The sequence below is a fragment of the Balearica regulorum genome, chromosome 2 (assembly GCF_011004875.1).
Source record: "Balearica regulorum gibbericeps isolate bBalReg1 chromosome 2, bBalReg1.pri, whole genome shotgun sequence".
Lineage (NCBI taxonomy): Eukaryota > Metazoa > Chordata > Aves > Gruiformes > Gruidae > Balearica > Balearica regulorum.
Window position 1 is genome coordinate 140753085 of NC_046185.1, and position 24792 is coordinate 140777876.

Here is a 24792-nt window from a genome sequence, read left to right on the forward strand (position 1 = left end):
AACCAGCAAGCATATTTTCCATTTTTATTTGGTAGCTATATTTCAAAGTAAATCAGCGTGCCCGTTTTTGCTATTGCAAGTACAACCAGCGAGAACAGTTTGTGGCCATTGCAAGATGCATACACTTTGAGCAGATTTTGCACAACTTTTTGTTTGGTCAGCCCAAATGGTACAACTCAAGAATCCATAAAGGGGCTGAATGGTTTAGCAATTTCCATTTTTAGCTATTTAAGTGAGTATGTCTTCTATGTTTAAGATGTCTAAGCTGCTCTTCTTCCAGGGCCAAAGCCTGTAGCATTTTCTCAGAAGGGCTTTTTGCTGTAGCTAAAGAAAGTGGGCATCCCTCTGAGAGGAGAGGGCTGCAAATCCATAGAGAAATACTTTTGCTTGGTTTATACTTTTCTTTGAAATACATTTGTCTCTATTAAAAAGGCAAAACAAGACCTGGAAAATGCATTGGCAGAGCACCTGTGGACCATATATTTCTGTGAAAAACTTCTGGGGTGAGATCATCATGTAGTGTCTCTGTGGAGACACGGCCAGAAACTGTGGTGGACTCCCTGTTCATGAGTGCTCTAGTTCTGTGTCTTTGGCAAGTTTCGGACTGACACACATCAGCAACGCTCTACTCCTCCCAGTTTAAAGCTATGGCATGTAGCTTGACATCATGTTCTGTGCCTCTCTTTTCTAGATCACCACGAGCCATGCGACAAACTTCAGTGTAATGTGGGGTGTGTTCCCATCCTTGTTGAAAGCCAGTTTTGGAGCTGGGAAATTCCATCTGAGTGATGAAATACTGGAACTGAGATGTTCACAAATCTCTGCTTCAAAATTTAGCATTCCAGTAAGTGAATACATAAGGGTGGGACTTATCTTCTTGATATTTAAGTGAGAAACTGGGCAAGGGATTCAGATGCCTAAACATAGATGTCTGAGCCATTTTAGATGCCCCCACTTCTATTCCAGAAGAGTATTGATTTATTATAGTCCCAGGACACAACTACCAGATCCATAGCATTGCCTCAGAAGAGCATGAGCAACATGATCTAACTTTGAAGCTGGCCTCAATCTGAGTGGGGGATTAGATGCACTAACTTCCAGAAGCCCCTTCCATCCTAAGATTTGGCAGTTCTAAACCCCGGGGTATCCAAAATGGTATTTCACACTGGGATGGGATGAGTCATCCTCCAGAAGTGGCCAGTCTCTCTCTACATTAACTGTAAAGGGAACTCAAATGACTAGCTTAGCCTTGACACAGACCTAACTTTTAGACGGCTATGGTTAGGATAGAGGAGTCCCACTTCTTATGTCAAGGCTGAAAAGCAAATAATTCAGTATTAATTGCACATTCATACATGATTAATGGAATCATTAAAGGGAGTTTCTACGCAGCATTTTGAAACAAGATCAGATCCCACGATGTTTAGCAAAAATGATACTACAGCATTTTTTCCTAAGAAATAATGTATACAAAATCAGTGATGTGTTGGAATAGAAAATGCACTACTCCAGAAGATAACACTTTAAAAGATGCTTTCCATGCATCTTTTTTCAATATCAGAGTCTTTGATTAGATTCCATTATTATAATCACTACTCGTTTGGACAATTTTCCTGGATTTCCTTTCATTTCTAGTACAAAAGAGAGGAGAGGGGGAAAGACAACAGCAGCAAACATTCTAGAGGGGGGAAATTAGTCCCCAAACTTTGGATTTGCATTGTTTGTTCCTTTGGCTACTGCAGGCAGGCAGCAAAGTAAGCTTTCTGACTGTGTGCCTTGGAAACCTGTAGCGCCTAGGGTGTGTGCAGCAGCAGTGCAATCTAGTCCATATTTGTTAAACAACGCTGTAGAATAAGTACAATTTATACCACAGGCGACTTCTGTAATTACCTTGCTTTAAAATGGATTATTTCATTTTCACTTGAAACTGACCTATGTATTAACGTATTACAATAATTACATGATTTGTGGTAAAGGAAATGGGTTTTGGCTCTTAGCAGAGACTGCTGGAAGCAAGCTGTACTCTTTCAAGTGCATCCATTGGTTTTAGTTTGTAGAGGACGGTGAGGTTTTGGCTTTTAGGAGCTAAGTTCCATTAAGCAGGTATCCTGCTCTACCGAAGGTGCATTTTTTTCCTGTATAGGTGAAAACAAACCCACCTGTGGAGTTGAGAGCATGTCCAGGCTCCAGGAGCACATTTTGCCATCCGTAGAGACGGTAATGAGATTGTGCGCATTCTGTGTTCCAACTACATTCACACAATACACGGGATGCTGAAAACACATTAACACGGGAAGTCAGAGAGCCATTCTCGCATCTTCACGAACAAATTTCTAACGTCTCCTATGTTATTTTAAAGAATGATTAAGTAGGCACATAATGCCTGGAAAATACAGGACTTGGCTTTGACCAGATAGGAATTGTTTTGGTTTTATTTTAATGTAAGTTTTAAGAGGTATGTTATGGAGGTGGAAATGTTTTCAAAGTTTCATTTTTGTCATAATAAAACAATCCAGCTGAGTAATGCTGTGAAAATACTGAATTATGTGGATGAGATTTCACCCACTGGGACATGTACCATTCTACTGATGTCTTTTGACACTGAAAATAACCGGCAGAAAGAGGCAAATTGTCCAAATGGAATCAAAATGAAAACTTTATTCAAGAAAACAGCTGCGTAAAACTTGAACTTTTCCAGAATTTGGCTTGCATGCTAAATATTTGCAAAAGTACTCCAGTTGAAAAACATGAACAAGTCCATCAGCATTCTCCAGCACTGGCCAAGGTACCTTTTTAGATCTGTCGTTACAAATGTGGAATGACTAAATTTAGGGTGTTACACCTGGTTCACCATAGTATAGTCATTCCATGGAGGCTGAATTCCAATGTGATACACATTGCAATACGCAATAATGAAACTTGGCCTAGTCCTTTTCCAAGGAACCTGGTAACATTTTGAGCCTGAAGTGTCACCTGATAGCTAATGGTGACATATGAGGGATGGTTCACATTCAGCAATCACCAGAGTGAAAAATCAGTCAGACTGGACAATAAGATTTAATTTCCTTTGACCAGTACAAGTCATATGGCTGAATTAAGGGTAAGACATAGACACAAGTCAAGCAAAGAAAAATTGTATTTCTCTGCCTCTTTTGCCGATGAATAGAAGACCTGCGTCTCCAGGAAGAAAAAATACTTTTCACTAATACTTTCCTTATTCAAAGAAAATTAGGACCAACTTACAAGAGATCCCTATAGAGCTTCGAAGCCAACTGCATGTAGGGTTAGAAACCTAGCATTTGCTCCTGCTGAAAGAAATGGCAGAACTACCACTTATTTTAAACTACTTTAAGATCCAGCTGCAGGTCACCTACCCAGTCAGCATGGAAAGGCAGAAATCTTCAGAGCACTGGCTAGCTCTCAGGTTTGATACCTGAGTGAGCCCAGTAAATGCCCCTGCCTCTAAGTGCAAACAAAAGGGCAGGACCTGAATGCACACACTGGAGAGGGACTCATTAGCAATCACTGCTGAAACAGTACCTTGTGCTCGGAGGCCACCTGTACACACCAGTAAGTCTCAATTCTGACACTGATTTTTCTCTTCCTCGCAAGATTGTCAGGCACCTGGTGTCCCCCAGATGATCAAATGGACCCCAGCCTGTCCTCATGTATCTCACGCTATTACCCTCATACGATGGACCTTCTTCATGCTTAGCGGTGAGCTAATGACCCCAGTGCTAAATATGATTAGCACATACTGATATGTGAAATTAAGTACAGTCCTACTTTTTAATGGGTGTTTGACCACCACTAGTCCAAACAGGCAGGGACAGAGCGGGTGGGAGGAAGCTAAAGCAAGCAGCCGAGTATCTAGAATATTTAGAGGGGGAGGGAGAGAGTGAGCCATGTCGTTCCAGCAGCACCTCAGTGGCCCAGGTCTGGCTTTAATCAGGGTTACCAGTCATCAATTTCATGCACAATAAAACTAACGGCCGAAATGAAAAGATGTAAGGAAAATGGATGGAAAAGACAACCAACTGTATGTAACAGAAAGTCTAAACAGGCTCCTTCCTTTCAAAGGGTCGCTGCCAGCTTGCTTTTATTTATTTTGGAAATGAAATCATCATGCAAAACGGTTTTGTCTTAATTAAAATTTCCTGTTGTCCCAAATGCAGATGTGTGGTGGGTGTGAAAGGAAATTAGTGAGTAAGCTGCGGGTAGAATTCTCTTCCCTGGTGAATCCAGGCGGCAACCAGTGATACTGAACTCCAGGAAGGTTTAAGTCAGTGATAACAACCCACTCTATCTGTTTCAAATAAACAAAGTGAGAGAAAGAAAAGAGAAAAATCCTTTTTTCACATATGGCATTATAAGTTCAAATTAAAAAATGACTATTCAACTCACGTATCTAGCAGTACATAAAGTAACATTGACACAGTAGAGTTGTCTTAATTTAATTTTTTTTTTTTCTTGGCAGCTAGGATTCAAGCTAGCCTTTTGCAACCAAGACTTTGTTTACAGTTTATGTAAGTGAATCCTATATATGAACATAAAGTAAGCACTCTTTTATTGTAAAATCTGATCGCTCTTTAAAAACATCATGCTTCCTCGTGTTAGACTGTGTAAACAATTATTTATACCAATCCATGACAGCACATAAAGTGCCCATCCACAACTGAAAGTCATTTATTTATATTTGTCAAAAGTGAAACATCACATATTGTTCTATTGCAATAATAAAAGTAGTTTAATGTATAATTCCAGGAGGTACAATTTTGTCTCAAACGTTTTTTTTTTTGAGTGTAAACAAATTACTTCCCATTAATCTTTTCTTTTCCACTAGATTTTAAATCCCAGTTGTTCAATTTTCAGTGATAGTCAGCTTCTTGCCACTAGTTTTCTGGTCTGCTACATCTCTAAATTGCACTTCCAGGAGAGACTGTTTCTTTTCATGCAGATTGAACAACATTACCGGTGACAAAATGAGCAAAAACATTAGGGAAATGAAAAGCAATGTTGAAGTTGCAACCCATGGCACAGATCATTACATTATTACATCAACACTCATGATAGTGGAAATTTAGGGAACAATATTTGTACTGCCTGGCCCACTAAGTGTGTCTGTGCACACCTGCCATTCTTTAATATAACAGACTCGCCATCATCATACTGGCCCCACACTGAATCTTTTGCATTAATTCACATAGCATGGCTTCTAGACCTTGTCTTTTAACTCCAGGGATTATGTTGTCACAGTCAACCAAAAACTGAACCTTGATCTGCAAATTCCAAAGATAAGAATCGCTGAATTGTAAAAGCTGGAGGTGCAAAAGACCTATCACTTTGTCTGATCCTTCACTCTGCTAGAACAAGATTATTATCTTATCTCTCAGAGTGCTTCGTGTAGTTCAGTTTCTTGTGTTTCAGGAAATTACATTTTTCTGCATTCTTATATCACGCTATTGCATTTTTCTCCTTCTTTCAGCCTGTATTTTCTGCTTCTCATCCAGGAATGGTCCTAAGCCCGCTGCCAAGATGAGATACATTTACCATCCATAGAGTACACCCAGCTGTTATGAAGAGGCTGCCTGAGCCCAAACTCTGGAAGAGGAGAGCTCACGAATGCACAGCATCTTAGTGCAGGATGGACTGGAGGTCGCGCCATAGCAGAGTGAGGACAATTTAGTAGGCAATCCAGGCTTGTCTCTTCCTCCAGCACAATATGAGTACTTTGCAATGTAAGAGAGTCTTCTACCACAGACAGCATCTTTGTATCACAAAGAAAGTCTCTTTCTTCTCAGGCATTTGTGCTACTGCTCTGCCTGTATGTCTCCCAGACATCACCAGAGCCCTGTGCCACCATCACTATATCTGCAGGTATCTGTGTGTGTTGGCAAAATGCTCTTCCACATCATTCTATTGAAACAAACTCCTCCTCACTGTGCAAGCTCTGCCCAGTGGGCCTGTCTGGAGTAGGAGACCATGACAGGCACTTATGTATTGCTCTGCTGGAAAACAGAAGGAAACTGCCCCACTGTCTTCAAGGCCACCAGTGTCTACTTACAGGACTCCACTGAGACCACCATAGGTGCCTAATCTGTTTCAAAAGGGAAATTCGCATACAACAAGACAACACTAAATGATTCAAATTGCCTGCCACGCTGGACTGACAGACACACAGTCCCTGTAGTGACCTGGCTCTCTTTACGGGCAACGGAGAGCAAGAGTCACACTGCCACTGCACTGGCACAAAGGGGCCTCACTCGAGTGTTGTAACTGATCCTGCCCTCTTCCTTGGAAAGGAGGATAATCTGACCTGACCATACGAAGAGTGATGGTTAAGCACTTACAAGAGGTGGTTGTACATATCTCTCATCTATTTCTTTCCCTTCAAGGGCCACACTTCTGTTTTCATCTGTGTGGCAACCGGCATTGTAGACAGCTCCACTTCCCTGCTGACCATTTTCTCTAAGGAATGAAGAGGTGATTTTTATCCTTACCGTGTGAGCAGCAGCAGACAAGGGAGTTCTCTGAACCGGAGTGCGCCTGTGACTGCGATTATCCCACAACACAATTTGGCCAGAGTATGTTCCACCAACGACCAGGTTTGGGTGAAAGCGGGCAAAACAGACAGACATCACAGAGGACTGGAGTAAAACAGGTAGAGAAGAAGAGAGGGGTTACATGGTCAGCCATCTTCAGTTCTCTCCTTAAGGAAGCATATTGTAATTAGCATTTTGCATTTTAGAAATCACTGCATGACCTCTATTCATATTCCTTGCACACCAGTAATTCTGCTAAAGCCAATAGGACACATGCAAAGAGCTAATTTTGACCCTGTAATGTGTAGTTCCATTGGTCCTAGGGAAAATATGTACTATAGGATGAGTCTTACCATGATGCTAGAAACCTGAGATAACCTCTCCATGACAGTGATGGAAAAGTGCTTAATTTCATTTCCAAAAGTGAGAACTTCAAGTGACCAGATGCCAACCCAACAGAGGTTGGCATCCTGGCCCATGATTTCCCATCAGGGAGAGCCTTTCCCCTATTGCTCCTCTAGATTTTAACTCTCAAACAATTTGAGGTGAGTTTGTGAGAGACCCTGCAAAGTGCACCTCAAGGTGTGCTGCCTTGAGAGCATCAGCTGACAAGCTGCGTCTCATTGTTGGATCAATGACTGATTTCTCTGCTACAGAGATGTCCTCTTCTAATAGCAGAGGGAACCACACTTTCCTTTACACTGAGTTTTCCCTTGTTTTAATTACAGCTGAGTTGCTTTTGTACATTTTCTTTAGCTGGGGAGACTGGTGTAATGGTTACCCTGGTTATCTGGTATAGTGCCCCACAAGCCAGTATGGAGATGGGTATCTACCCCAACTATCACCTTCCGGTCTCTTTAAAATTACGTACAATATCTGAAGACCTCAAGGGAACAGTCCTCAGACCCTTCAAGTGCCAACAAGCTACAGCCAAGAGCAACAAGCTGTAACTCCTTCAGGTCCTCCATCCTCTTTCTAAGGAATTATTTCGCATTTTTATATAATTGGTCCTGGATGTTATGTCTTTGTTTCATGCAAATTGGAAAGCGAAAGTTTCAGCATTCATATAATTTCCTGAGAATTCACATACTAATACAGACAGTTTGCAAACAGAAGCAAATGTCATCTTTTTCATGGGCAGTTTTAGCCATGCTTACAAGCCACAGAGCAAGACATGAACTGCTGTGGCAATTACGGTCAGAAAGTTAAATTCACTGTTAGAGGTCGCACTCTTAAAACATAATTTTCTGGCTGTTTTTAATGAGTTTTGGTAACAAATCTTTGGTATAGCTTAATGACTGGATATTTTGAAGTAGTGATGTTCCTATGTGTGAATCCATTTTACTCAGTGATAAAAGGTTAACTAAACTACCCTGTTTCAGTTGCATAAAAAGCATTGCAGACATTTAAGTAAACTTTGTTGAATCGGGAACATAGGAGCTGCCAAGCTGAACTAGACCCAGTGTCTACCTAGCTGACGACCCTGTCTCTGGCAGGAGTGGATGGAGTTGTAAAAACTTTGATGTGAGCAGATGTGTTGTCTTCTTTCCTTACTGCTTCTCGTCCTTATTTCTAGTGGCTAGAGACTGGTTTGAACTCTTCCACCAGAGATTTAAAACCCCTTCTGGTAGGACTAGAATTAATTATGCTAACTCTTGATGTCTATAACAAGGTTAATAAGAATAAAGCAAAATGTGAAGTTTAAACAGTTTTTACAGAATTAATGTGGCTGCCCGATATCTATTTCTTAAAGCCAGATTATATGCTAAATTGACTTAGTAGTCATACTTTTAGCATACAGCAGTATATTCAATACTGGTTTTTTGACCTAATAAGATCGCCAAGACAATGAAATAAGCTGGCGCTACCTTTTTTCTTCCCCATTCTCTCTGGATTCTTGTGGCTGTTCACTTGACATCTTTGATCCCTTCTCTTCTTGACTAAAGCTTTTGCATACGTTTCTCTGATGTTATACAGTCTAGTAGCTAATGACTAGATGATTAGTATACATAATTGCCTATTTTAGTCCATATATATCTAAGCGCTTGAGCATAATAATTACACTATGGTCAGTTGTAGTAACAAAAGGTAGTTTCCAAACAACATTTCCGAAGGACCTATTAGCTTTGCAGATAAGAAAACCCACCTCTGAGTAACAGGACTTTGATACTGTTGAAAGGGGCTTAAAACTCAGCTACAATGCAGCTGCCATCCGGTTTCCACAGATCCCCCATACATTATAATTAAAACTACCCTACAGCACATGTTCTACATTTTATCTCTTTGTTTAATGGCTTCGTGAGTTGTTTTAATCAACCTCTCTCATTCCTTATAACTAAGCTGACAGATATTCTTACATGAAGTGAAATAGCCAGATGATTTTAAAATAGTACAGCTCCACCACTGTGTACACCCCGCAGCAGCTACAAGGCTCCACATGTATTTTAAGAAACCCCAATTCAAACAGTCATTCCACAACAAAGTTCTCAGTTTGTCCGAAACAAACTCGGGAGTCTCTGAAGCAGGGCGAAGAAGCCAACTGGACAGTGTATTTTTAAATGTTGTGTTTTCATGGTTAGCATGTTTTTGAATTCAGAATCCCAGAATACAGTTCAATGGTCAGGATATAAACTGCTAAAGTATGTTTTTCATAAAGTTCAAAAATAACCTACAGACGTGACACGGACTTAAGGCCTCTGCGCTGCTTCCAGTTTTAGGTATTGCTCCAAAGTAACTCACGTTGTTCAACCGATGAAATGTTCACATCCTTTTAATTATGTCAATATTATTTTTTTATCGAGGAAAACCTTCTGTCAAATATTAGAATTTAACAAGTCAAGGACTCCACTCCATAGCACTTAATAAAGTGATTATTTTCTTGAAGTTAATGGCGGTACTCAGATGAGTAAGGGCTGTAAGATCCATTTAACAACCTTAAAAGCATTCATTTCATAGCCTTAATGGGAGAGAGCGGTCCACAGGTCTCCAGTCTGTCTGAGCAGCTCTGTGCTGGAGGACAGCAACAGAGACCATTCCCTGTAAGCCTCTTCTGCCTCCAGGCTGCCTCTTGTTTGCCGATTCAAGCAGTCTTGCTCCTCTAAACCAGAGTTTTGCCACTGACTTCAAAGGGGGAGGAACCAGCGCACGGTCAGGTTTTAAAATAACAGCACAACCCTCTTTGCATTTCTACCACACCTTTCTAGGGAAATCTCACAGCACTTTCCAATAACGACCGTAAAGCTTCCCAATTATTCAGTCTGGCATATTTTACCTGCTGTAGGTGCTTGGACAGAAGCAGCTAGTTTCATAGTACATGGCAACAGTGCAGTAAGAAATATAAGAGGCATCATGTCAGAAGGCAATTCCACAGGGAGTTTAGTGTCCAGAGTATAAAAGTGGCATTTAGAATAGGAAATTCCCAGCATTATCTTTTTTATGGGTGTCACAGAGCATCTGTGTCTGCAAGTTGTTGAGACCTGCAAGAACCAGGTAACCCTCAGTGTTTGGTCATTTCTCTGAATTGCTCTGTACAGCAAATCATTTCATTATTCACTTTAGCTTAATGCTCTGGTGTTTCCTCACTCTGTGCAAATACAGTCTACTGGATTTAGCTTTTTCTGTCTCTCCTTAGCTTTCTCAGCACCTCCACTAAAGCACTTTTCATACTTCTGACTTTGCAATCTTCCAGCCAGATTTTCTACTCCTGTACCTTCGTGACGGCTTTCTGGTGGGTGCCACCACGCTGGTGCTGCTGCCTCACCCCCTGTGCATGCTCTGCCTGTCTGCGGAGGTGAGCAGCTCTCAAAGGGCCAGACGAACGACCCTGAATCAGCTCCAGGCAGGACCACTGCCCAGGCAAAAGGGAGAGCCAGGCCCAGGCTGGCAAACTGAGATTTTTGTCTGGCAAATGTGCGATCCCACTCCCCAAATGTGAAAGCTTCTGCTCCTGGCTGTTACAAGAACAAAGAGAGGGCTGGGCTCAGAAACATCAGCGTTGCCCAGCCCTCAGAGAGGCCTGCAGTTGAGGGGACAAGGGCAGCACCCCTGAGCCCTGCTTTGGCGGATGTCAGCCCGTCCCGTGCCAAAGGGAGAGAAGCACTACAGGGGCAAGGGGATGGCGGCTGCTCAGCCGCCTCTGCCTCCTCCCTCCCCGCTGATGCGCTCGACTCAAACAGGCCCCGAACCCTCTTCAAGTGGCTGGTGGAGCTGGTTTTTATTTTAGCAGCTTAATCTGGCCCAGATTTGGATTAATGATGGCATATCCCTTCAACCACAGATACACATGCTTGGGACAGACAGTCATTTGGATTCTCCCTACTGAGAAGCCTGACCTCAGTACCCACATCTGATGTCTGTAAGGCCCCAGAGACTCAGCTGTCTGTGCTCATGTCCGTAGATTCGGATGGCACTCTGCCCAGCCACCGGTTGAACAAGTTCACAAAGACCTGGGTGCTAAACAATAATGACTTTCAATAGGCAACGACTACTGCATTCGGCGAGACCTCTTCTGCAGGAAACCACCCCCGTAGGCAGCGCTGCCATACTGGTGCCATATGCCTACACTTGACACCAGATGGATCTCAAAGCTTCGTCAGTGGGAAGAAGCGATCTGAGGAGTTCACAGGCATTTCTAGACTCCAAAATACCAGGTTATATTGCAGCAGGCGCTCAGGAAACCCCTGGGTAGACGTTCACATGTGAAAAAGCGCTAGTCTGCGGCATGCTACTATAGGTCAGTCTGACACACACAACAGCGGGCAATAAAATTAACTGTAGCTGAGATGAAGCAGCAGATCCTTTTCCATGCTGGAGGGAATTGGCTTAGAGGCACTGAGAGCAGAGGGACAAAGCTGTAGTACTGTCACTTAGCTAGAATCACAAAAAGCTGCCAAACTCATAGTCCTTTATGACTATGCTCCTCATGCTTGCATTGCTCAACGCACTTATATGTGGCCCCGAACAGATAGAGAAGATATACCGCAACTGCAAAGGTGGATTAAAATCATCACCTAGAAACAAAAACAGCAACTGGTTTGCTAAATAAAGCCCCTTTTCCTGCCAGGCCAAAGACTGAGAATCAGCATGGAAAGTAGTGGTATCAGATCTGAACACTGGTTTGTCTGGTTCAGTGCCCAATTACATTCTTTTTGCACCACAAAAGAAGGTGTGAGATACCTTGAAAGAGGCAATTCTAGGGTGACTTTGCCCTGGCTAATGAGATACCTGGATTTGTACACTGAAATAGAGACTATGTTCCTTCCAAAAGTCTTGCTTATTTTTAGTATCAGCTATTATGAATCTGGATATTTCTGTATTTCACATAAATGTCTAAGTATAATTAATAGTAATAAGCAAATGACAAGAGAGGATAGCAACAGAATTACAACTGTTTTCCCCAATTAAATTTGAAAAGGTACCTAAAGCATGATTTATGTGTACGGAAACCTTTACCGAAGAGGTTAACTCTTAATTCTAAAAGCTTTAAATGCCAAGACTTCTGTATTGCTCCCCCCAACTCTCTTCCTATTCAACTACAAAATAGCATCTGAAGGATTTTGTACTAGAGATTATTTGTGGCACCATACAAAATTCGTCTTCTACTAAAAATAAAATAAAAGCAGTTGACATCCTTCATGTATTTAAAAAAATAAATAAAACCAAACAAACACTTCTTCAAACCAAATGTCAGAATCCTGTTTAATTAAAAAAAGGAAGTTTATACTTGGTTATGGTGTGTGTCGACATCTATCCCTTTGATTTACAAGAGTATGGGCTGGAAAGAACAGATTGCTTTATTCAAGAGAAAGAAAGGAGGGAGGGGGCCCCAGTGTGACAGGAAAGAGTGTAGGCTGTATTAACTTCAGTGCTTGTTAAAACATGAAGGATTAATGGTAGAAAGGGAGGGAAGAATTGTGAATGTCTCCAGTTTAGGATCTTCAAAAATGTTTGGGGATTCTAAGAATGTCTCACCCGACCACATGAAAGCTGCACAGAGAGACTCAGCCACACGACTGCTCTAAATCCAAAGCTGGTATTGCTCCACTTATACCATCAAACCAATGGAGCTGAAATGTAGCCACAAATTAAATTTATTTTTATTGAAAAAGTACTAAGTCCTTAAAAAGAAGGAAAAGAGTATGTCAGGAAACACAGCTCTTTCTTAGCTGAGTTTACGGGGTAGGTAACTCTGACATCTAACCTCAGCGCTGACATCTGAGCATGGCAGCAGAAGCAGAGTGCTCTGCCCAAGTCTGCAGAAAGGCAATATCCAGCCTCATGCCTTCATTGTAAGCAGGGCAGAAAGCTTTCTGCTTTCATCGCTGTAACTGCAGGTTCAGTCTGTGTAACTATGAGAAAAAATTAGTTAGAATAAAGTCCACAAGCTGCCTTGCCAAAAGGCAATCTGCACTTCAGTCCTTTTGGAAGGCGCGTTTGCTAATATTATTCATTTGGTGGTGTTGTGATGATTCAGAAAAGCAGCAAAACTGTTTGCTGTATTGCAAAAGCAGATAAACATGATAATTCTCAAATGCAATATGGGGAAATCCTGCTTGCCTTTATCCCTGACTGCAACAACAAACCAATTTGGTAACCCTGAATTACGGCAGATAACATGCAAGCCTAAGAATACAGTCTGTGCTGAGTATTGTACTTTGTTTGTTAGACTGAGGATAAGAGAATTAAAGCCTGAAGAAATAAGGAGCAATTTCATAACAAGAGCACATCAAAATCAAATTTTCTTTCCACCCAACTGCTTACATGCTAAGTATCCAAATTCATCTGTTTTCTCTGATTAAGACCTGGCTGCTTATCAGACTGTCAAATCCTTAAGGTCCATGTGCCTGTGTCATGGAGAAGCAAGCATCTCCTTGGTTTGTCTGTTTTATTTAGGTCATGACATTCTAACAGTTATACGAGAGCACTCTTAATTGTTTTGATTAAGTTATTCATAAACTTGAAGTGACGGGTCTGCACTGCCCTTGCAGACCTGGAGCCTTAGGGCATGTGTCTGTGGGTGGAGCGCAGAGACCTTCTGCCGTCCCCACTCATACCACAGGCTGGCCAGAATTTGGAGCAGATGGTAGGTATCAGCTTGACCACGGAGCTCTGGCACTCCGCATGCAACAGGGCTCACTAGTTTCAGCACAGTGTTAGCCAAAGGCTTCTGGACCAGAGCTGCCAGCTCAGGGCAGGGGAAATGGTGTCACCACCTGCCACCACTCATAACTACAGCTACAAGTTCTTTGGGACAGAGACTGCTTTGTTACGGTGGGTTTGTAACAAATTTCTTTCAAATGCATCTCGGTCTAGTGAAGGTCTCTAGAATTGACCAAATAATAACATTATATGAAAAATTTTCTTGGTGCAGTGGTCAGAAATGCATTAGGTAAGAGGCAGTTCTTAAAGTGAAGAGTGTTCAGTTGCTTTCTGAAAACAGTCATCACCTACATGGGACATGGCAAAACAGAAGTTGTCTGGTGTGTTTCTACTGGCACGCTTGATTCTGTTAACTAGTGGCTGCTGTTTTCACACAGAGGGAAATTCTAAGAGATTTTAGAAGTTAAAATCTTTGGTGAATTGCAGGCTGAATAATTTTCTATTGATGACGCCTCCTTAACGTTCTGCACACATTTACATTTAGTCACTTTGACTTCTGTTTTAAAAAAGCATCTCAAACACAAAAGATGTCTATCCACGCACAAGCTGGGTGGTAAGACAAAGGTATTTAAGTGCTGCAAAATGTACTTGCAAATCCCATTGCCTGCCTTTTTCTTCATCGTTAGTCACCTAACCACATTTGTAAATCTAGCTCAAAAACATTGGAACATAAATTAATGTCTTAATTTGTCTGCCAGCAGCCAAAATTCAGATTCAGCAGCAAACAATTTGCAACTGTATTTCATTGATAATTCAGGGCAAGATGCGAGTCTTCTATTTTCAGCTTGCACACTGTTTGCCATGGAGACTATACAGTTTTCCTTTCAATACCAAGTAATATCAGATTGCAATTGGTTTTTTGGTTTTTTTTTTTTGTCTTTGTCAGAAAAGGACTTATTGGACTGGACTTCTAATATTAAAAGGCAGTTTAACACAGATAGCTACCCCAAATAAAGAACCTCAACCAAACCGTAACCTCCATCTTGTGCTAGTGTGACCACCCTCCCATGGAAGGGCCATGCAATCTCCATGTTAGCTTAGTTGTGTTTGGGTTTCATCTGGGCTCAGAAAATCAGTAAGATAAGTTACAATGAATGGTCTGCTGCAATTCATGAAGGGACAATAACTGAAGAGAAACAAAAGATTTTACATTCAGCTTTTCAGCTCCGTTGAAATGCTTAATTCTCCATTCCCTACAGACTCTAAAGAAATATGCTTATGGACATAGTCTTGGCAGAATTTTAGGGACCGTTTAACTAAGAGACCAACAATTGCTGTAGCAACTACCCCTAACACTATGCACTAAGTCTTAAAAACTATACCCTATGCATAATCCACTGTGTATATATTAAATCTACTGTAAATACATGCTGATAATATAATAAGGAATGGAGACTGATGCTTCCCTAATCCTTTTTCTTTCTCTTTAGCAGTCATTTTGGCGAGCAGGGCAGAGCTTGCAGCATTCAGTGCCTGAAGGTCCTGAAAGAGGCAGAGCATTTAGTATAGGACAAGTTTGCAAAAGCCCTATGTTCTGCATAGCCTTAAAGCACTGTTTACATGTCCATGCATTATTATTCACACATGTGGACTGCAGAATAGAGATAACAAGATTAGAGTTCATAGTGAAAAAAAGAGAAAGAGTTCAATTTCGCCTGTTTTGGTCAATATATTCACCATCATATCTCTGCATTCCTGTGGAGGTTTTTGGGGGTGGAGTATTTTAAGCACTGCAAAATGAAATACAGATCTTGAGAAGCACATACTCAAAACATCACACAAACCAAAGCCCTCTCTAAGTGTTGCAGATAGGCAACTCCAGGCAAAAGCATCTATGAAGGTGAAGCCACTTCTGTCTAGCAAATTCTGGGGTAACCTGGCTGGGAGGGACAAGTCCAGGAGTTCTGGTCACTTTTCCTGAATTACTTATGCACATTCTCCGGTATTATCTAATATAAACCACAGATATAGTTTTAGCAGCTCAGCTCCATGCTCACAAAGTGCCCCAGCCATTAGTCTAAGAACTTAAGCTTCTTGTTGCTGCAACCTGTTCTCCAGGCAGAGACTGCTTTCTGACGAAATCATGAGCTGGCCTCATGAGCAAGGCTCAAGAGTTCCTATCCAGCGTGGTCCCTGTCTAGCACTATGCAAAAGCAGAAGAGATTCCCCAGAGAGTGAGGTATGGGCTAGGCTTGCCTCGCATCCTGGTGTCCTGGACTCTTCACAGAGAAAGCAAACCAGATGATCACTTGATGGCAAGTTCTGGAAATATCAGTTGGGCTTTACAGAGCATATAGAAATAGCAAATTCCAGACTCAGAATAGAAACACGAGTTGTTCTTGAGCTGTGGTGGTAGCTTTCTATGGCAGCAGTTCCCTAAACCACACATCATTTGATCAATCAAACTATGCAAAGCCACAGTGCAGATGCTGCAAGAACAATTATCTACAGCTCAGCCTGTGAAGTTGGGCATAGTAGTCACAGCTGCTTATAAGGGAATTGCAGATAAATCTCAAGTGTAGCACTTAGTCCAAACCCCCACAATAAATGCACAGGCCATGAGAACCCAGGCATGGTAAGAAGATTGAACATGTCAGACCAAGAACACTTTAAGGCCCCAGCTGAGGAAAGAACTTATCTATATATGTAAGTCCATCTTTTCTCAGAAGTCCATGAACTTAATTGTAGGTAATTCTTCTAAGCTCCCCATGATTTCAATGACTCAAAAGCCCACTCACAGCCAAACAAATTGGTAAGTGCATTCCTAAACAGGCAATTTCTTGATTCAGGACTTCTGAGAGCCAGTGACCTTCTTTCAAGGAGGAAGGAAGGATCCCCTGATGTTCAGCTGGTCCCAGGAAGACTGCAGAATTCGAGACAGTAACAGCCCAGCTGAGTTCTGTGTAAGCTCAGAGACAGGAAAGGAGAAAGGAGCATGAAATGTCACAGACAGACTCACTGAATTGCCAAGGTTGGAAGGCACCTCTGGAGATTGTCTGGTCCAACCCCTTGCTCAGACCAGGATCAGCTGGAGCAGATTGCTCATGACTGTGTCCAGTTGAGTTTTGAGTACCTCCATGGATGGAGACCGCATGACCTCTCAGGGCAACCTTTGTCAGTACTCAGTCACCCTCATAGTAAAAGAGTTTTTTTTCTCATGTTTAAATGCAATTTCCTGTATTTCAGTTTGTGTCCATTGCCTTTTGTCCTGTCACTGGGTGCCACTTAGAAGAGCCTGGCTCCATCCTCTTTACTCCCCCATCAGGTACTTACACACATTGATAAGATCCCCCGAGCCTTCTCTTCTCCAGGCTAAGCAGTCCCAGCTCTCTCAGCCTCTCCTCGCATGAGAGATGATCTAGTCCCTAAATGCTGGGCTCACTCCAATATGTCCAAGTCTCTCTTGCACTGGGAAGCCCAGAATCTCTGGGCTCTGGATCCCTCTTAACTTATCAAGGACCCTACAAGTCTTTGACTGAGACTGAATGGAGTTCCGCCTGATCCTGGAGAGAGGTCACTCCATTTTCCAGTTTAAGGCTATGAGGTGACCTCAGCAGGAAGTCCTACAGGAGCAAAGGGACAACAGTGTATCTTATTTTACTTGTTTCTAAGCAAATGACATTCTGTACTCTGTAGTCTGTGTCACTTGGGCAAACTTCTATCAGTTCAGTGTCAAAATAATTACAGTAATCTTTTCTTATCTTTTTGATTTAATTGTAGCTTCTAGTGAAGACTGACAGGCTATTATATTTGCCCAAATCCATCACTTTCACTGATGTATCATTTATAAGTAGTGTCACTACATAATTGGAAATCATTGAAAATTAATTAAACATTGCACATAGATATGACGATTGAGAGGCTGAGAGGCACAGATAAACAGCTATCTATTGGAAATGCAGAAGATACCACAGGCAAGTCTGTATTTAAGAATGAGGGAGGGAACATGAGTTGCCTTCACACTGTTCATGTCTCCTACAGTAAATTACAAATTCTGATATGAGTAGCCTGGCTCTGCACCCATAGAGCATCAGGGAGCAGCTAAGGCCAGGCAGGGATAGATGACTACTTCCCATTATAGACCCAATTTTTAATCCCCCTTTATCCAAACAAACCTTAGTTTCCTGAAATTTCCCATCCCACTTTCCTCACCTGCAAGGTTCTGCTGTTTTTTGCCATGAGTAGTCTTGCAGAGGAGGAAGGAAGGAGATAAGTGTTTTTCTAGTCTAAGGGTCAAAGTCTTGGTTACAATAAATCAGCGTAGTTATGCCAGCTTATGTTTGCTCACTCCTGGAGTAACAGAGAACCCCATCTTGCTCAAAACCAGCTCACCTGGGTCATCAGCTCTCACCAGTGACAAAACATTTTATAATGCATCACGTTCCTGCCAGGAAGAATGGATTTACCCCAGACAGCTCATGGCAAATAGCAATTCTGCACAACTCCTGTACATTATTAACTCAGTCCGAATTGAGCTCTGTTTATTTACAGATGTAAACATGAGATAGCAAATGCTAAGCATGTTCTTCTCCACACAGAATGACTGGTGATTCAGTGTATGTTCATGAACAATATGGAACTGAAGTGGAATTGATATTTATCTTGGCTGCAAAGTACTAAATCTAGTTATAAGAGCAATCGAATTAATCATAGATCCTAATGCACCCTGGCACATTTTGTCGTAGAGATAATGAAAACACTCTGATCTCTCCAATATGACAAGTTTGTAAAAGCATATTGCTTCTTGCATGTAGGACATTAGCTTGTCATCTCATGCTAAAATAAATGTACTTTAGCTTTTCTTCTCTGATACTTTTCATGATAAAGACAATCCTGTTTTACTAAAATTTCACCAGATGATAGATCTGCTTTGTGAAAGTTAAATCTATGGTATTTGTCATCGGTCGTATACTGTTATTATGGTTATATAATGGATCGTGAAATTTTTGCAAAAACACTATGAATGACTTCATACGGGCACTTATTACTAACAAAGGCTCACTTTTTGTAAACATCATTATAGTGACAGCAAATATGATCTCACTATGCAGAGTAGTGCTCGTACAATAATTACTGGGCAGTCTCTGAGGGGGCTGATAGAGACTCTCCTTTTTGCCACTTTCCAGAAGACCCTCTGCCCCACGGGAAACGTCTTCCAAGGATAATGTCAGCATCTCAGCCATCAGCACGTGCTTCTGCTTTCCCTTTGTGGGAAGCAGGGAGTGTTCATCATCATTAAATCAATGTTGCCCATATACAGAAGTTCTTTTCAGGGAAGTGCTTGTCAGTCATCTAGCCGTGGGGGGCAGAGGGCGGAAGACTGTTGATTTTAGACCTAAGGCAGAGGACAGTTGTATCCCAGCCGGTAATGATGGATTCCTTGGTTTCTGGGGCCTTTTACAGCACTTTAGAAGAGTAACTGTTTTATATTTTGTGCCAGGTAACATAGAAAGAGGCTTCACTCCTCACACAGAGCTCCCACAGAGACAAAAATCATGAGGTAAAATAATTTTCTTGAATTTGGACCAAATGTCCTCTCCATTGCAAGTAGCTTGCACTGAGAACAGTTACATAACCCAAACAGAAAAGTCATGCCTATGGCTGTTTATCCATCATTTGCAGTGCAGCTAGGGAATTGCATGGTATTTTATATCCTTTATGCAAAAAAATTCGGTGGAAGGATCCCAGTGACTTATTGATTCACATCTGATCCTCCATTTCTTGTTCACTCAAAACCCTTTTAGCACTGGGAGTTTCAGATATACAAGAAAAACTATGAACTGTAATGTTCACATCAACAAAGGAAAGTTATGCTCTTTTTTCTCTTCCTTCCTCCTTTTTTTCTTAAAATGTTTTACACTAGGTCATGTTGAAATGTAACCAAATCAACAACTACTAACCTGTAAAACACCCTCAGCAACAACTGCAGGATTTGGTGATTTTTTTTCTCTGTGATCTTGGGATAGTCTGACAAATTTGCATTTTTTATCAACAGAGTTTTTAAAAATTCTGAGTCGAATGAATAATGTCATGTGTTTATAAGTATCAATAATCTAAGCCATCTGCAAAGGCATGGTTTTGCAAAGGCATCTCTTTCAGGACACTCTGTGGATTTTGTCACTGCTTGAGGTTTTGGCAAACCGTCAATATCACTATAATTTTCTCTTATGAAATATAGTTTTTGACTGAGATCTTTTATTTTTTTTTCCTTAGCTAGCTAAAGTTTAAAAATACTGCATGTCTAACTCTGCAAATTCAAAGGCTAGGTTTCCTCCAAATGGCATTATTTGCATATTGCATATTAGATGCCAGAAATTCAGAAAGGTACAATGCAAGATATCAGTGAAACAAAGAAATTTTGAAAACAAAAAAAAAAGCCTGCCGTATTGAGTGGCCAACATATTCTTTATATTTGATCTGAAAGGAAGAATACATGAACTTTAAGGAGAGAAACAGGATATTTAAGTACAGATTCATTACAAATCACTATTTGAACACCTAGAAAAAGCACAATGCTATTGCTAGTAGTGACAGCGTATCATTTAAGCATATGATAATCTACCCTCTCCAAAAAAGGCTTAGAAGCAGGAACCGCCTAAAATTTTCTATCCAAGAAAAGCAGATTTTTTTCACTTCCTAATTCTTTGATTCATAATTGAAATCTCAGTTTCAAATGAGGAAGATTATCTATGTTAAGCATTGCTCTAAGCAAAGGAGCATTCTGTTGCTAGCAGACTTCGTGTGTATAAACACAGTCCTCAAGTAATTCAGAATGTTAATTACTAACAGGGAAACTGCACCCACCTTTTGTATTAGCAGTCATTTCACAGACTGACGGGATATGGCATACAATTTTGCTGTTATAGTGTACACATTGGCTTTGATGGGTGTGTTGCTCTTCAGGGTTCTGCACAAGATAGTAAGAGATCCGAGTCATCATGGAAAAAGCAGCTTTGCTAAGGGTTAGGAAAGGTACAGGTAAGCCCAAGGGAAGACATACAACTCTGTGTATCCAATTGACATCCCTTCAGTCTCAATAATGATGCTTAGTTTCTCTCCAGCCTTGTCTGGAAGAAGGTTTCCTTCTCCCACTCCTGCTAGAAAAAATTATAATTTGATTTTCTGTGGAAATGAAGCCATTTGAAAGAGATTTTAGGACTGAAAGGCTATATGGGAAACATGGCATACTTTTTCCTGAGCTGCAGATGCTAGCAGGTGCCACATTAACAGCTGTGGCATTTCAGCAGTAAAGCAGGACTTGAGGCTCACGTGGGGCATTTCATAGTGGCGATTTCAGGACTGTGTAAGACACTGTAGCACGCAAGACAGAATAAACATTTCCACATTTTCAGTGCCTTTCCTGTCCTCCCCCATTGACGCCTCTGAGTTCAGTAGCATCTGGGTGACAGGAGACTCTGCCTCTTGTTTGTTTGGTCCTCTTTGCCCCCCTCTACATATCTGCTGCAAGCAGCTCTCTCCTTTCACCTAAGAGACTGAAAACTATTTTCAAAATACTACATTCAGCCTTCAGATGTGTGGGTGTAACTTCTACTGACTCACACACAATGTCTCCACAAGTATTGGAGCACTAATTTTAGGCCAAATGATAGTTATTTTTAATCACCAAAGGCTAGAAGTTGTGTAAACTCCAATAAGAGGAGCAAAAAAAAGATAGCCGCTATCAGCTGAGATCAGGAGGAATAATCTACAACAAAAGCCTAAGAGACAAGACATGGGCTCTTGTTTACTGAAATCCTCCCAGCACAAACTGTGCTCTGTGTTTCTATGTTCCAGCCTGGACAAACACAACAGGACAGAGGAAAAAAATTTTTAAAATAAGAACAGAATGAATATATCCTTCTATCACAAGCCACAGCTGAAACTGTTCTCCTCCCCCAGAAGCACAGTTATAAATTTTCCCAAATTTTAATTCAAAATGGTGCCCCTATACATCTGCATGAATTACTGCAGCATGCAAATGACCACATCATAGTCACAACTGTAGTAACAACAAAGAGTCCCGGAGAACAGGCACAGAAGAGCCCTCTCTACACAGGTCCACAAAAATCATCCTACCAATGACGCATAGCAGGAAATGAAACAGAAATGAAAACAAAACAACCGCCATATCTATGAAGATGTCCTTCCTGATTCATGTTACAACATTTTGGTATGTGCTACAGAAAGTCTGCCACAAATTTGGGTATTGGAGCATTCCCAGTATGGGAGCTGCCCCAGTATCTTCAAAGGCAGACATTCAGAGGTCCGCTTACCAGATAACTGCTACAAACCCAGGCAGAATCGGATTCATGTCCAGGATCATAGAATCACAGGACAATTCAGGTTGGAAAAGACCTCAGGAGACCTCTAGTCCAACCTCCTGTTCAAAGCAGGGCCAGCTGTGACATTACATGAAGTTGCTCAGGGCTTCACCCAGCCTGTCTTGAAAAGACAACTATGGAGTCTGCACAATCTGTCTGGACAACCTGTTCCAATGCTTGACTGTCCCCATGGGGAAAAGCCTTTTCCTTCCACGTAGTCTGAACTTCTCCTCTTCCATTGTCTCTCGTTCTCCCATCATGCACCAAGCCTCAGTGGTACCCATCAAACCTATTTATCTTCTGTTGACCAGTTCTATTTTAACAAGACGACACTTTTTGATGAAAAAGCCTTTTCCAAAGCTGGAGTTTTTGGTGTTTTGTGTTTTTTTTTGTTTTGGTGGGGGGTTTTTTTGGTGGTGGGGTTTTTTTGTTTTGTTTTGTTTTTAGAAAATTTGCCATGAGCTCAGAGCCATACATCTTCTCTGAGATTTGCAGCACTTTAAAGACTGACCACAGGTGCCCCCTCTCACTAGAAACTGAGGAACTAGACAAGTCAGCTCTGGGACTGGACATGCTGCTGGTTCTTTGGATTGATTTTACTTAGGAAATTCTGGGAAGCTTGGAGGGAGTTTAGGGGCTGTCGTTTCTTTTGTGGCTCTGAAAAGCTGAATCCTTACTTGAAATTTAGACAGCAGCAACAAAGTGAAGAAGCCTTTGTGGAAAAACACCAATATAATTATCAGAAAAAATTTTCCTTATTTTTTAAGTATTCCAAGCACACTTTCTTGACAATTAAACTTGTTTCAGTACTTCTTTTCTTTTAAAGTTCTGGAGGGACTGAGCTCTGGTCTGGCTTCCACAGTGAAGGAAACTCAAGGACAAGAGGAAAAGGAGGATATTAGTAATTTATGCTGTTACCTCAGACTGCTCCGCACACAAGTCTCATGGATTTGGGCGCTCAGCACCTTTAGAAGGCAGGCTGCTGGAGCAAAAAGCACATCTGAAGGAATTTATGTTGATTTTGAAAGAGCAGACAACAACAAAGGAACCAAATCAGGGAAAAAAAAAAAGGCAACTCCAGCCAGTATCAGCCACTAAATATAGCCCTTCACTTACCTCAGTGCATCTAATTCTAAGATACGCATTTCTAACTCCATCCAGTCAGTTGAAAAGGGAAAGACCACACCAGGATAAGCAATGAAGAGTGGTCAAACACATAACTTAATGACAGTGTATAGAAGCCACTACAAAAAAGCTAGGGGAGAATGAAACATTTTGTGGTGCGGCTGAGTGGCTGATTTCTGTACCCAATCCACCAATATTTTCCAACCATGGACAGCTTTTCTTGAAATTAAAATAGAAAACACAAGTCCCATATCCCACAAAAAACTGACAGTTTAGTAAAGAGATGGAAGCAACCAAGTAAATCTGACTGCATGGCATTTTAGGAAAAGGACAGAAATAGCTGCAGCTATTAAAAGTGATATACTGCTGAAATCTTTTTGTGATTATGGTAGAAGTCAATCTGAGTCCTTGAAAGAAGTCTTAAATGGTTACTGCTTCCTCAAATAAAAGCTACTTCGCATGTGCTCTCCTTCCTTAAAAAAACACTGAATGGAGTTACTTCTAAGTGTCAGATTTGTACTTCTCACTGCCCTTTGGAGACATTTGGAAAAGACATAGCTGAGAAAGAGGAAATTAATAGATCAGGAAATAATCTAAAATAAATCAAAATGCAGTCAATGTAGTATTTTTCATTATTGCTGCTATCATTAGATTGGGTGTAGGAAAGCAGAATTCACCAAACTTTCCAAACACAATGCAGAGTCCTCCAAATCAGAAAGTAACATTCAATTTGGTTTATTTGCACAAAACTAATACCTTTAGCTGTCTTCCCCCACCCCTCTTCTCCTGAAATGATGGACATTTGAAGCTGAGGTCCAGATACCTCAATGAACTTTAATAACCCCTCTTTAGTTCCAGAAGAAAGAAAACAGTTTGTAATATACTAAAGTCCCTTAGATCCACTGATTATTTCTTTTCCTTGAGTCTTCTGTCTCTGCAGATCAGCTCTAACCCAAAAGCTATGAGATCTGGTGTAAGAGCAGTGCTGTAGCCATGCTAACAGGCCCTGCTGAAAGGAAGGGTATAATAGCTCAGACTTCAACTAGCCAATTTATTGCAAAGACAGTCTGAGTTCTCATTTGCCTCACTCAACCAGATATGTCGGTACAAAGTTTCAGATACTTCTGCAGGTCACTTTGGCTTAGAAAACTCAGGTCAGACCACCAGGAAACGGGAACAACATCATGGGCATAGATGACCATGGGCATTGTATTACAAATCATACTCATAATTAATGGGTAATGTAGATTTTTTTATTTGTTTGTTCAGTGAAAAAACACATTATGGAGATATAAGCGCTTTCTAAGAAAGAGAGTAAGACTGAGAAAGATCGTTGATGCTACTCTATCAATCAGTAGTACGGGAATGTTCACATATAAGGCCAGCCCCATGTATTGCATAAATCAATATGGGATTGAGCTCATGTCAAGTCATATCATCAATAACCGTGCTATACGATTTTCGTTTTTGTCACCCCCACCTAAACGCAGACCAACAGTAGCTGAGAGAAGCAGTGTGAACCACTGCTTAAATTCTACCACCAAACCGAGGAAGAGTCAATGTGATTTCCATGTTGTCGCTGGAATTCATTCCCTCTCTGGATACTGCCAAACCAACCCAACCAGGGATGATTCATCCACAGGGCC

At 41.2% G+C, this 24792-nt stretch overlaps 1 protein-coding gene across 6 annotated transcripts in view; it reads right to left on the minus strand.

Moving 5' to 3' along the window:
• Window positions 1-24792, minus strand: part of DYNC1I1 (dynein cytoplasmic 1 intermediate chain 1) — a 193093-nt gene that overhangs the window by 44283 nt on the left and 124018 nt on the right. For all 6 annotated transcript variants that reach the window (XM_075746142.1, XM_075746144.1, XM_075746146.1 and 3 more), the window contains 2 exons: window positions 6501-6647; window positions 2160-2273 (listed from right to left, as the gene is read on the minus strand). In XM_075746142.1, coding sequence (XP_075602257.1) covers window positions 2160-2273; window positions 6501-6647 — 261 coding nt within the window. The remainder of the gene's footprint in view (window positions 1-2159; window positions 2274-6500; window positions 6648-24792) is intronic.